Source organism: Protopterus annectens, chromosome 6.part0, assembly GCF_019279795.1.
Source record: "Protopterus annectens isolate FY-2018-M chromosome 6.part0, PAN1.0, whole genome shotgun sequence".
Classification (NCBI taxonomy): Eukaryota; Metazoa; Chordata; order Ceratodontiformes; family Protopteridae; genus Protopterus; species Protopterus annectens.
The window spans coordinates 1,719,645,752-1,719,660,928 of NC_056737.1; the positions used below are offsets into that span (position 1 = coordinate 1,719,645,752).

The 15,177-nt window shown below is 38.2% G+C and overlaps 1 protein-coding gene across 5 annotated transcripts in view; it reads right to left on the reverse strand.

Moving 5' to 3' along the window:
* The window catches only part of LOC122804909 (integrin beta-2-like), a 1,526,426-nt gene that overhangs the window by 77,201 nt on the left and 1,434,048 nt on the right, over positions 1 to 15,177 (reverse strand). For all 5 annotated transcript variants that reach the window (XM_044075116.1, XM_044075114.1, XM_044075112.1 and 2 more), the window contains one exon: positions 7,112 to 7,323. In XM_044075116.1, the coding sequence (XP_043931051.1) occupies positions 7,112 to 7,323 (212 nt within the window). The remainder of the gene's footprint in view (positions 1 to 7,111; positions 7,324 to 15,177) is intronic.

Consider the following 15,177-nt stretch of genomic DNA (forward strand, 5'->3'; position numbering starts at 1 on the left):
AAGAATATATAAATGAAATTAAAAAATATCAAGAAAAAATACTAACATGGAAAATAAAAAAATGATGATGTAGCGAAATATAGAAGGATGTGGTATAATAATATGAAGAAACAATATTATTATGTAAATCAAGAGGAAGATTTACCAGAAAAACTAAGTAAAGCCTTTAAAGTCAGGAAAAAGTGGTGTACCAAGACAGTAGAGTATCAGGATTTTCTATGGAGACTGGTAAGAAATAAGTTACAGTAAAGGGGAATATGCCATATAAAAAGAAAAGTGAGTGTGTGTTTATTTTGTGGACAGGAAGAGACAACATAGCATGTCTTTCTGAAGCATAAATGAGTGGTGAAACTTTGAAAAAAGTTGTGTGAAGAAATTTTTTTGAGAATATTAATGGCATAAACAATATAAATATGAATATGATTATGTATGGATATTATAAAATAAGAAAGAATATGTGAGAAGGGTACATAAGAATTTATTTTATGTAATATGGGGTATTTGGAATGAAATATGGAATGAAATTTTGTTTAATGGAAAATGACTTTTAGCAGACATTGTGAAAAATTACATTACAGTCATGGAAGAAGGAGTGGGGGGGGGTTCAATTACGGAAGACTTAACAATAAAGATGTTATAAGAAAAATGATTAATACTAATATATATATATATATATATATATATATATATATACATATACAGTATATATATATATATATATATATATATATATATATGTGTGTGTGTGTGTGTGTGTGTGTGTGTGTGTGTGTAGGCCGCGGTGGTACAGTGGTTAACGTTGTCGCCTCACAGCAAGAGGTTCGTCTCCGGTTTGATTCTTGGCTGGAGCGCCTTCTGTGCAGAGTATGCATGCCCTCCCCATGGTCGAGTAAACTTTAAAGACATGCAGGTAGGTGCGTGTGTGGGTGTGCTTTGTTGAAGGTTGGGCACTGGGCTGGCTGGCAACTCGACACCGTAAAAATCCACTGCCAATTAGCAGACTGGAGTTCCGGTGTAGCGACCTCTAACCAGGAAAACAGGAAAGGCTGAAAGTTAAAGAAAACTATATATATATATATATATATATATCTGTATATGGGTCTACTTCACATGGTCGACAGGCCATATGATCGACACTCATTTGATCGACAGTTCATTTGGTCGACAAGCATTTTATGTGGGGGGCTTCACCCTCCCCTAACTATATATATCAACTCCAGGGTCGCACAACATTGGGGAGGGGGGCAAATCTGCTTGTCGATCATATGGCCTGTCGACCATCTCAGGTAGACCCCTATATATATATATATATATATATATATATATATATATATATATATATGTGTGTGTGTGTGTGTGTGTGTGTGTATATATATATATATATATATATATATGTGTGTGTGTGTGTGTGTGTGTGTGTGTGTGTGCGTATAGATATGTACATTTTGTAAATATGAAAATAATGTGTTTTTTTATATTGTGCAAAATAAAGGGTCCCCTAATCTTTTTGATAGGTGCCATGGAATCTTCTTCATCTACCTGAGCTACCACCAACTCAAGAAGATGGGGACTTGCCTTAACACTGAGGAGTGCACCACCCCTCTCCCCCCTCATGCTGCACTTTAGTGTCAGAAGTTGATCTACCTGGTGTGGGAACAGAACCCACAGTCTTCTGCACCAAAGAATTTTAGTCCATGGTTCTGGTACCAGTTATTTGTCTGTGTCAGACCCCCTTTGATGACATCTACATCTTTGGGGATTCAGTGATTGCACTCAGTTTGCAGTCATCAGCAGATTTGGTCAGCCAAAGGCCCTCTACATTTTCCTTGACTTTAGAAAAGTATATTCTGCAGAGGAGAGGCCCCCACCCTACCTTCACGCATTCTATCTGTGAGCTATTTGGCTATCTGTCAGGTGACATAGTAATTTATGCCTAAATTTGTGAGTTTATGTATAATACCCAAGTAAAGTATTGTGTCAAATGCCTTTGCCAAGTCAAGGTAGGCAGTACACATCGTTTTGCCCTCATACATGGCTCTAGTGACCTTCCTGAATAAGATGAGCAGGTTTATTAGGCATGACCTGTCCTTGACAAAACTGAACTGGTATGAGTCCAGTGTTTCTTATGTCTTTGTTTATTAGGTACATGATAATTCTTCATGTGGCCTTGCATGTATGTTAAACTTAAGGGTTTGTAGTTCCCTGGGTCTGTTGATGCTCCCCCTTTGTGCAGAGGGATGACTGCTGCAGTCCTCCATTCCCTAGGGCCAAAACCTGTCTAGAGACTTTGATTGAAAAGAGATTCGGGTGGGCCTGGCAGGTCATGTTTTAGGCAATTTAAGAGGTGTCCTGGGATATTATTAGGATATATTGATGCAGTGTTTTTAGCTTTGGAGAGTGCAGTTGAGGACCTGTTGTTTACTGATAATTTTATGAATAATGGTAGAGGGTATTTCCTAGGGGTGGTACTGTGGATGATTTGAGGGTAAAATTGAAGCTAACTTTATCACCCAGCAAATCTGCTATATTCGCTGACTGAGTATAGGCTTTTCCATTTACTATTACTTCAGCACACTTGTTGAGTGTCCCCTTAAGGTTGCATACACAACTGAAAAATACCTTATGGTTACCGTTACCCTGGGAGGCTATTTATGTCTCAAAGTTGGCTTTGGTAGAATTGAATATCCCCTTGAGTTGCTTGTTGAGACTGATGAGGGAGTTTTTTTGTCTTTTAGGCATAGCCCTTCTTATTTTTGGACATGATTTTCTTTTTCTTTGTTGTACAACCTATTAGTATTGGGTGTCTACCAAGAGGGCTTGTTTATGGAGTTTAACCTAAGTCTATTTTGGTTTGGTACTGCTGTTTTTGTACACTTATTTACATGCCTGTATAGGGTTTCTGTAAACACTTCCACATAGGCCACAGTGTTCTCTGAGATTGGAGGTCTTGGAATTTATTCTACCATTGCTTAATATGAGCTAGTTAGCCTTGGGAAATGTTTTAAAAGTTCTGAAATTTGTTAGGAGTTTGGCTTTATATTTAATTTAAGGGTGACCACTTTGTGATCTAATCTGACCAGTGAGGATATTACATTAACAACATTCCCTCAGATTTGCTGAGTACCATATCCAGGATAATTGCACCATTGGTAGGTGTGCAGGCTAGCTGTTCCAAGTTATTTGCATTAACAAAATCCAGGACATTTTGAGGCTGCATATTAGTGGCTGATTATGTATCCCAGTTTATTATGGGATAGTTCAAATCACCCATGAATTTGGTGTTGGCTGGATAGTGAGTGACTCCATTACATTCAAGCACATGATATGGTTATCTTGGGTCATAGATGGGGACCTATAGCTAGCAAGGATATGATAATGGCCTTTACCTAAAGTTAGTTGGATATGGAGTAGTACAAGCATGTCATATTGTTTGACCAGTCTTAAGGTGTACTTACTTTTTATGTAGATTGATACACCTCCACATCTTGTCCCTTCAAGCGCAGTAGCTGGCCTAAATTTGTGGAAAGCATTATAGCCTTGAATTGCTGGGGTGGCTTCCATGGCATTAAATCATGTCTCAATAACCACACAAATGTCAACACTCTCAAGGGTGAAGAGCATTTCTAGGGATTGGAGCTTCTTGTTGAGATTCCTAGCAGTGAGCAGTAACACATTTAGTTTATCTTGAGTAGAATTTACTATGTCAGAAGGTCTATCAGGTTGGTGTTGCCCAAAAAAGAAACTATATGGGTGGATAATGTTTTGGCCAGTATGTGAAAGCCTGGTGGGGACAGGTGGAAATCATCACTGGCCAAGCAGTGTGGTTTGTCGATCATGTCTTCCCAAGCTGACAAATATTGGACCTTCCCTTAGAATGACACCAGAACCTAAGCCACTTGTTAATGTCAACCATCTTAGGTTTATATTGTGGTATCACCTTGGAGAAGTTCATTCCTAGGCTAATACCTGCCTGAGGCACATAATGTGAAAGCTCTACCACATTTTTCTTCATATAGTCCAGGGAGGTATGTCTCATGTCATTAATGCTCACATGGATATTAACACTGGATGTCAGTTTCTAAGACATGTTTAGTTTCATTCTAGTTGAATAGATTTTAAGGAACTTTGGAGCTACTTGTACAATAAAACTTTTAACAAACTAATGAGTCTCTTCGGTTTCAACTTGCAAGATATCCAAACTCTGTTGCATCTTGTTCATAGCACATTTGTATTCATTATAGCATTTAATTTATAAGAATGTCCTCTGATGTTGGTAACTGTTGGGATTTCGTCTGTGATAGCCCTAGCTCAGGACATTTCTAAACATTCACTGGTGCATATTGCTCCTGCTGACAATTGATATCACATCACACTTTAGGCTAGGGTGGAATGGCATGCCCAGCTCATTTTATCCCTCCAGCTAAAGAAACATAGCCAGCAACACAGAAAAAAGACAAACACATAAATAAAATTATGTTAAATTGTGTATTTCCTAATGATCTGCTGCTACAGGAAGGAGAGGTTATCCGGCCAAAGGGGGGGGGGGGGAGTAGGAGAGTAAAAATGCACCCACTGCAGATAGTCTCCTGTCAGATTAACCAGTATGGCAGATCTAATATCACTTGCACAAAGGAGGTCCGTATGTCTGAAAAGCCTCATATGTAATGCCATGGAAAGAATCGCCATGCACATGATAAATGAGACTGTAGGTAACCTGCAAATGTTGGTCCCATCACAGTTCAGCTTTGTTAAAGAAAGGTCATGCCTATTACATCTGGTGGACTTCTCTGTGAGGGTCACCAAAGCAATGGATGAGAGCATGACTGTACACACAGCTTGCCTCAAACTAGCCAAGGCCTTTGATACAATATTCCACACAGGCATTATAGATAAGCTAATTAAATTAGGTGTAAACTCTTTTATCACCCACTGGATAGTCAATTGGCTCTCTGATAGGACCCAGGAGATCAAAATAGGTGAGGCCACCTCCACCAAGCGGCCAGCCACTAGCGGAGTCCCCCAGGGCTTGGTACTGTGCTCACTCCTTTTGGTATATATTTCTCTGAAGTAGAAGCAAACACTATAGGTTTATGGCTGACTAAGTATTCCAATGATTACAAGGTAGGGGGTTATTCATCAACTACCCTGCAGACACAAGCATTCTTCAAGAAATAAATGGTGCCAAAGCCATGGTCTTAAATCAAATGCTAAGAAATATACCCTTTGGGAGGTCAACCATCCTCACTAATTACCATGTTGAAAATTCACCCCTAAGAGTTGACCCAAGGGTCAGGGATCTGGGTAAGCATGTAGATGATAGCATTACCTTCAACCACCATGTGGCCACAGTGATGAGGACATCTTTTTATGTTTTGAAACTTATAAGTAAGGGTATGGTATCTAGGTCCAAAGAGGTCACTATCCCAGTGTAGCCTGCCCTTATCAGGCCAGTCATAGAATACATTGCTCCCTTTGGTATGTACCTGACCAGGCATATGCAGCAATTAGAGTGATAACAGAGGTTCCTTACAAAAAGAGAACAAGATGTAACAAACTTGCCTTATGCAGAGTGCCTTAAAGCCCTTTCTGTGTATTCAGTATCCTATAGATTGCTGAGGAGTGCTCTATGCCTGTCTTACAAGACATCTGCAAACCCAACACTTATGAATCTGGCATATACATAAGTCAAACAGTACCAGGAATACAAGGACTAAGGACCTGAATTTTGTCTGTGACTTAAACAGAACATGCTGGATAGACAGATATGTATCCTAGAGACTGCCCTTCCTATGGAACAGGCTTTTCCCATCCTTGCGAAGCTGAGTTAGTCTATTACCTCATTTAAGTTCAACCTAGACCAGTGGATGAGGAACTGGAAATTTACACCGGGCCTGGCACCCATGTCCCTTATGGACAAAGGTAGCTTATAAATGCCTGGCACACAGTGTCCTATTTGAATACAGGATGTGATTATTCTTTTAGGAAACTTGGCTAGGCTTAAAAAAGCTCCCTCCCCTGGGTCATTAGCCTAGTAACAATGTATGAGTCTATAAAAACTGTGTTTCAAATAGATCTCTGTCCTACTGTTAATGTAATGTAATACTCATAAATCTTACATGGAAACAAGCTTCTGTTTCTACTGTGCTGATCCAAAAATCAAAAAGATAAATAGATAATAATAGAGATATTATATTTCTAATACTTCACCCAGACTTCTGCAATACCTACAGTAGTGTAAGTAAATAAGACAAATGACTTTTTTTATAGAAAAGAAAAATGTAAATGCATTTTGATCCAAACTGCAGGCACTTTGATTGTAAAGCTACTGCATATTATATCTACAGTACTGTCTGAACCATGTAACTAAACAGGTTAAGAATGAGCTTTCATCTCTTTTATGGCACTGACCTTCAGGAATCCAACTAAACCACAAAAATCATGCAGACCATCTCAAAGCCTTGCCCCTCTTCTCAGTATCATATGGCTAGAAAAGGGCGACCTCTGCCTCATATACAGAGGCTCAGTAGTCCCTATCCTGTCAGACCTATTACACATCCCATGTCCAATGGTATCATGAATACCTGCTCAATCTCATTTGAACCATAAATAGAACATGTTGGAGGGATATGTATCACAGAGAATATTTCTTCCGTGAAACCATCTTCCATTCCACCTAAAGCAAAGTATTCCTCATAGTCTTTTCAAAAGTAATTTGGATGAATGGGTGGGAAACTGCAAATTCAGCCCCAAATTTGGCACCCATTCCCTCATGGATAGGACCAACAAATAAATGTCCCAACGTATCCTTGTTCTGCCCTCCCCTAGGTTATTCATATGAAAAATGTAAGGGCTGAAAGCAATTATGGGAATGTAAGGCTAGGCTTCTAAACATCCTTCCTCACAGATCAATGGCCTAGAACTATTTCAGCCACCCTACTTAATGCCGATATCTAACCATCATTTACATTCTTGAAATTGTACAAATGGACATTGCCCTGCTGTCCTGACATATTCTCCTCAATTTCAACTCTCAAGTCATTAATTGCCATAACATGCATTGTATGTCAATAAAGCTATAACTGAAGATTACACATCACAACAAACAGGTTACCTCTGTCTTTAAGGACAGTGGCAGAGTAGGAGTCAAAGCCATCGTTTTCTTTCAGAGTGAAACTCATGAAGCAGTTTACTGAATCCTTCTCCTTACACATTTTGTCCTTCCCCAGGCTTTCCACAATATTTGCAGTGAAACCGGTACAGTTTACTGTTTTACATTTTTCCGTATTTTTTTCATTTTTGAAATGTTCACATTCAATGCAAAGTCTAGGGGCAAAGGAAAAGACCAAAGTCAACCTTTCAGCATTTATTGTCAAAAACCACAGGGGACAATACATAAAGTATGACCATGATACAAAATTCAAGAAACATATAGTGCAAAGTTCCACATGTCCATGAATAACTGGCAATTATAGATACCTGCAGAAGAAATAATAATTATTCTATTTTAGTATTTTAGTTTTGCAAGTCTTCTAGGCACAAATGCCTCTTTTTCAGCGGTGGCATTTGAGCATGGTCTGAGTAAGTGACTTGCTTAGAACTGCAGAATAAGCAAGCAGACACCCAAAGGAATCCAAGAATGAAGCATGAAAACAGGTTATAACCTTATCCTCTACTATACTCAGAAAATCATTCCTGTATGCTGAGATACAGCAAGTATTTTGAGCTGCATCCATTTAGTCTCCACCTGTAGACAGTCTGATAAATACATTTATTTTTATGCATTTTTCTTCCTGTTGTCTGATTGGGCAAGGCAAATTTATAAGAGATGTGGAGGAGAATAGCTTCATACACAAAAAAAAGGAAGTAAATCATATCAGTTTAAGCAGATGTATGAAAGTCAGTATGAACATTGAATTTATTGTATAGTTTCCATGGTTGATAGCGAACAATACATGATAAATTAATAAAATGTCAAGTGTAATAATACGTATATGTCAAATACTGAATACATACCATTACTATGAATAGAACACTCTGAATTAGCCACAGGTATTACCCAAGGAAAGCATTGTGTGACTGGTTACACTGTATTAGGACAGTACAGCTACAGTGAAAGTGCAAGAACTATCAACCCTGTATTGCCTCTGCTTCAACAACAGTAAGAAAGTAGGAAAATAATAATATAAAAACAGGGAGACTAAGGAAGGTAAAGAGCAATAAATGAGAGCAAGAGATGTAACAAACCATATCACACATTCATCCAACTGGTCTCTTCCTACCTCTACTACCCCTTTCTTATTTTGTAGAACTATACCCTTTATCAGACCATAGTTTTTAAATATTATGGCCTCAGACCTATGAATTTCTTCCACCAGACCGCAAGAACACCACTTCCTACACTATGTTTAGATCTATTCTTTAAAAAGACATAAAAAAGCAGCATATAATTGCCTCAAAAACAGCACCCTAACCTAAACCTTTACTTTGTCCTCCTTAAATTTTGTGTCACTGTCTTCCCACGTATGTTTACTTGATCAGGTTAACTCTGCTCCATTTCCTCTCTGCACTATTACATTCTCCCACTGTCAGCCTTTCCACATCCATTTCTTCCCTTTCCTCTTCTTCCTCTCTATTTCTCTCTCTCTCCCACCTCCATCTTCTCTACCATCTTTATTCCTCTTCCCTTATCTTTATACTCCCTGTCTTCTTGTACATATTGTAATCTACATGGCTAGCACTCAGCATTGAGAACTGTCAGCACTAATATATATATATATATATATATATATATATATATATATATATATAAATAAATATATATATATATATATATATATATATATATATATATATAAGTCTACTGTTTTTCATCGAAATTACAGTTCATCGAATCACTGTAAGCAAATCCACTTACACAAAATTCCACTTGTGAGAAACTTCACTTTTTCGAAGTCCATTACATTGACCTATTTAGCGTGCTGCTGGTTGTTGCTTCCTGTATACGGTAGTTGTTGTGAGCCTGACAGATGACAGGGTAGTGTGAGCAATCTTCTTTTTCTGTATATGGTAGGTTCTATTTGCAGTGGTTGTTAAGTGTCAAATGCAGATCGCAGTAGAGTACGGATCGGAGAAGCCACCTTTGTTGTCACTGTAGTGTGATCTCGAAGTTGGTATATATAATGTGCAGGGGGTGTGGTGGGGTGAAAGGGGGCTTGCCCCCTGCAAAAATATTGGAGAATGTGTGTGTTATTTTTTGCTATATGTTCCATTATTGTTTATTTGATGATGTGTCATTTGGAGAGGTGTAGTTTCTCGAAAGTAAGGTCTCGGGTAAGTGGAGTTAGTTATCTGTGATTCGGCGGAGTGTAATTTTGTAATTTTGATGATAAAAAGTAGACCCCATATATATATATATATATATATATATATATATATATATATATATATACATACATACATACACATGTGTGTGTGTGTGTGTGTGTGTGTGTGTGTGTGTGTGTGTGTGTGCGTATATGTATACCATTAATGAATAAAAATACCCATTATCAAGTGGAATAATGTTGGAGTCAAAATGTCGAAAACGATGATATGCTACCATGCATGCACTGAGAACCAGACACGGCGCATGCAGTCTTTCACTTTAAAAAAAAAAAACAGCTGAACCCCCCCCCCCCAACATCCTTTGCTAATTTTTTTATATATATATATATATATATATATATATATATATGGGTCTAAGACATTTCACAGAATGCACATTTCACTGAAACTCAAATGACTGAAAGCACAATTCACTGAAAACTCAGTTCACTGAAACACATTAAACTGAAAGTTATATATGGCCTTTTCCCCACTGTATTGCAACCCTGGAGTTAGTATATATAATAAGGGGGAATGTCGGGGGCACCCCCACATATTTTAAGTATATATTATGTTCAGAAAAAATTAATATATTGGAATTGCAAGTATCCATGTATATAGTTCAAAATATTTAAAATATGTGGGGGGCTATGCCCCCCACACACCCCCTTACTAGATTTACTAACTCCAGGGTTGCACTACAGTGGGGAAAAGACCATATATAACTTTCAGTGAATTCAGTTTTCAGTGAATTGAGCTTTCAGTGAAAAGTGCACACTAATTTGACTTTCAGTGAAATGTGCATTCAGTGAAATGTCCTAGACCCATATATATATATATATATATATATATATATATATATATATATATATATATATATATACATATACATATAGGTCTACTTCGGTTGGTCGAAGTTTCAGTACTTCGAAACCCACTTGTGCGAGACCACTTGTTAGAAGTACTGAAACTTTGAAAACCGAGTATGGAGATCACAATACAGTATGAAATGGGAATATTCCCTTTTCCTCACTGTAGTGAGCTCTCGGAGTTGGTATATTTAAGTAGGGAGGATGCGGGGGGGGGTGCAGGGGGGCTTGCCCCCCTGCAAAAGATGTTCTTTTTTTGTGGTTTTTTTTAGTTAGCTGATCCGGTGATTAGACTTCAGTGTGTGTGTGTGTGTGTGTGTGTGTATATATATATATATATATGGGTCTATCTTACTACGTCGACAAGTCAGAACGCCGACAGCGAGAACACCGACGCCAGAAGATCAGCGGAGAAGACCGGCGGATCAAAACCCGACGCTGAGAACATCGACATGGGAAAAGGCTGTGTATGTACGGTAGTGACGGACGTTAGGTGCAGTAAGGTAAGTGTCGACTGTGATAGTTTGTGGGTTAGGCGGGTTAAGTGAGTTAGGGTTAGGGCGGGCTAGGTAAGTGTGCGACTGTGATAGTTTGTGGGTTAGGCGGGTTAAGTGAGTTAGGGTTAGGGCGGCTAGGTAAGTGTGCGACTGTGATAGTTTGTGGGTTAGGGGGTTAAGTGAGTTAGGGTTAGGGCGGCTAGGTAAGTGTGCGACTGTGATAGTTTGTGGGTTAGCGGTTAAGTGAGTTAGGATTGGGACGCGGGTTAGGTGAGTGTGGGATAGTGGCGGACCTTAGGGTTAGGGTTTGAGTTAAGGTTGTAGGTAGTTGTGTATGTGAGGTTTAGTGTTGGTTTGTAAGGATTTTGGTGTGCTTGTGTTGTGTGCTTTTGGACCGGGGATTTGTTTTGTTTGTTGCTTGTCGGGATTATGGTGTGTCGGGCATGTGAGGTTTCGTGTTTGTGAAATGTCGGTTATGTGGTGTCGGTGATTTTGTTGTCGGCGTTTTGACTTGTCGACGTAGTAAGATAGATCCATATATATATATATATATATATAGTTGTATGCCAAAATGTCAAAATATTTAAACTCAAAATACTAAAATAGAAAACCTATTGTATGTAGGGGAAAGCCCCCTCCCTCCCTTATGTGGGGGGCTGTGCTCCTTTTACCACCCCCTATCACAACTTATATATTCCAACTCTGGGATCTCACAACAGTAAAAAAGGGCAAAATCTAAGTTTTCAATATTTTGAATTTTAGATATTTTGTGCCAACAACATCTATATATATTTTATATATATATATATATATATATATATATATATATATATATATATATATATATATATATATATATATATATATAGAGTTTACTATTAAAACATTGAACACCGGAATGTAAACTGTTCACAAATCCAGTTTACATTTCCAATGTTCACAATGTCAGGAAGGTTCAGCTACTGAAACAGAGACAAGTGAAGTCAAATTCGACTTCTGAACTCCATTGCCCCCATAGCAGCAGTACATATGGACCAGATCCATACTGCACAGCCCTAACAGTAATGTTTTTGCAGGGGGGCAAGCCCCCCTACATTCCCCTGTGGGGGGCTGTGCCCCCCCGCCACTTATATATTACAACTCCGAGATCACACTACAGTGCAGAAAACAGTACATCACCTGGTCGACTGCTGATATACAGTCGGTCTTCTTGACTTGACATTGCTATGTTCTGCAATGTGTGTGTATATATATATATATATATATATATATATATATATATATGGTTCTACCTGAGATAGTCGACACTCCAGAACACCGACAAGTGAATCGCGAGCGCCAGAAGATCGACAATGCAGAAGACCGACACGACGGATGGAAACACCGACGCCGAGGATGCTGACATGGGAAAAGGCTGTGTAAGTATGCGGTAGTGACGGACGTTAGGGTGCGAGTAAGGTAAGTGTGGATATTGACGGTCTGTGGGGATAGGGGTGGGTTAAGTGAGTTAGGGTCAGTGCGCGGGTTAGGTAAGTGTGCGGTAGTGAAAGTCTTTGGGTTAGGGGCAGGTTAAGTGAGTTAGGGTTAGGGCGCGGGTTAGGTAAGTGTGCGGTAGTGAAAGTCTTTGGATTAGGGGCGGGTTAAGTGAGTTAGGGTTAGGGCGCAGGTTAGCTGAGTGTGCGATAGTGACGGACCTTAGGGTTAGGGTTTGAGTTAGGGTTGTAGATAGTTGTGTATGCGAGGTTTAGTGTGGGTTTGTAAGGATTTTGGTGTGCTTGTGTTGTGTGTGTGGTTTTTGGACAAGGGATGTGTTTTGTTTGTTGATTGTTGTTATTGTGGTGTGTGCAGTGTATGAGGTTTCGTGTTTGTGTACCGTCGGTTATTTCGTTGTCGGGCATGTGAGGTTTCGTGTTTATGCACTGTCGATTATGTGGTGTCGGTGATTACGTTGTCGGTGTTCTGCAGTTTCGATTATGTCAGGTAGAACCATATATATATATATATATATATATATATATATATATATATATAATTTACTATTGATTGAACTGTACTTGACTGAAAATCAAATTTTTGAAAGAATTTGACTGAAAAGCAATTGACTGAAAACCCACTTGACTGAAGCCCAGCTCACTTAAACCCATTTCACTGAATCATGAATGACTGAAAATATTCAACATAAAAAAATGCAGCATAAAATAGTGTTTTTGCAGGGGAAAAGCCTGCTGCACCCCCTTTAATTATATAAACTAACTCCAAGTTCACACAACCACTTAAAAAAACACCATACATAATGAACCAGTGCTAGCACCAACACTGATTCACTACGCATGGTATTTTTTTACTTTCTCAAGTGGCTGTGCAGCCATGGAGTTAGTATATATCATACAATATTTTATGTTGTATTTTCTTATGGTGAATATTTTTAATGGTTTGTGATTCAATGAGATGTTTCAGTCAAATGGGATTTCAGTCAAATGGGTTTTCAGTCACTTGCTTTTCAGTCAGATGGGTTTCAGGTAATTAGTTTACAGTCAAATATTTTCAATAATTTGATTTTCAGTCAAGTACAGTTGAAGCAAATGATAGTAAACCCACCACACACACACACACACACACACACACACACACACACACACACACACACACACACACACACACACACACATATGTATACTGTATGGATCCCTCACCCAGACACACACACACACGCATATATGTATACTGTATGGATCCCTATCATATGATAGAAACCTCATTTGACTGAAACCATAAGACTGAAACCCATAATACTGAATTTCAATATACTAAATTGTAAACTGGACCATATAAAACCAGACTAGGTGGGGGGCTGTGCCCCCACCCCTCCTAACTATATATACTAACTCCAGGATTGCACTACAGTAGGGAAAAGGGCATATACCTTTCATGTACCTTACAGTAGTCTACATGCTGCCACTACTATGCCCTTTTTCCCACTGTAGTGCAATCCTGGAGCTAATATATATAGTTAAGTGAGGCACAGCCCCCACTTAGTCTGGTTTTATATGGTCCAGTTTAAAATTTAGTATGTTGAAATTAAGTATTATGGATTTCAGTCAAGTGACTTTTCAGTCTTTTAAAATTTTTTAAATTTTAGTCTTATGGTTTCTGTCATATGACAGGGATCCATACTGATACATATATATATATATATATATATATATATATATATATATATATATATATATATATATATATATATATATATATATATAAAATGTATGTGTGTGTAAAATGTCGATGGCAAGAATGTTGACTACAAAAGGTCGACAACGCAAATGTTGGCAGTGAGCTGCACATGCATGAGGAAAATCCTCGCCTCATGCAAACAAGAAAGAAATAATATTATTTTTTGCAGGTGGCAAGCCCCCTTGTATCCCCCATACCACCTGCAATTACATATACTAACTCTGAGATCTTGCAATCCCTGTGGAAAGGGAATATTCCCCATCTTGTCAAAATAACACACCTGTCGACCATTTGCATATGTCAACCAGGTGTGGTCAATCAAGCAGCTGTCGACATTTTCCTGTATTAACCAAATTCAGTAGTCCCATATATATTAACTTATTGTGATTTACAATGTACCTAGAGTTCTCTGATTGTACTATATGTCCTATAATTATCTGTTTTTCATGTATCCTGTCTTTATCATCTGTAACCACTTATTTTTTATTGCTAGCTGCCTGTGCATTTTGTATTTTACTCTCTTACTGGGTGAGTCTGTAAACAGTCCATGGTGATCAGGGCTCTACCCAAGTTAACAACTTAAAAAATAAATAAATAAAACTTGCATTGCTACTCTGAGAGAAGTCTTCAATTTATAGAGCACAAGAAGAGTTTTGGCAGAATAAGTGTATTTGTATTAACTAATGTGGGTCAGTAGTTAATGGGGGGTGGGAAAAAGTAATATGTTGCAGGCAGCTAAAATATGCAGTGGCTTTTTACTGAATATGCACTTTAGAGATCAAAATGAAGTAAATTATCACCATGAAACCCAGGATATTTTATTTTATGTACTTTTCAGTAAGTTCATCTGAAGTTAGTATAATGCATATATGGTGGAGGGAGGGGGATATGAGTTTGCATTTTTCCCCAAAAAGAGCAAAATGTTCCTTTGTGATGCATTTAGAAGTAAACATGAATGTTGAAGACAGTTTTTAGTATGAAAATCCCTTTTATTAGTGTATCTTGTACAACTGATATGGATTTTCAATACACTACAGTGTGCTACATTAGTGTATTGAATTAAATCAAGGCTGTCATAATGTAATAACATCAGGTTTACAAAAACAGTGAACAGCAGTGGATCCAATATCAACTTTTAAAGGACACTTTTATTGGGGATAAAGTGCTTTTTGAAAGAATGTTGTCATTTTGCAGCATTTCTTCTCCTATAAAAGTAG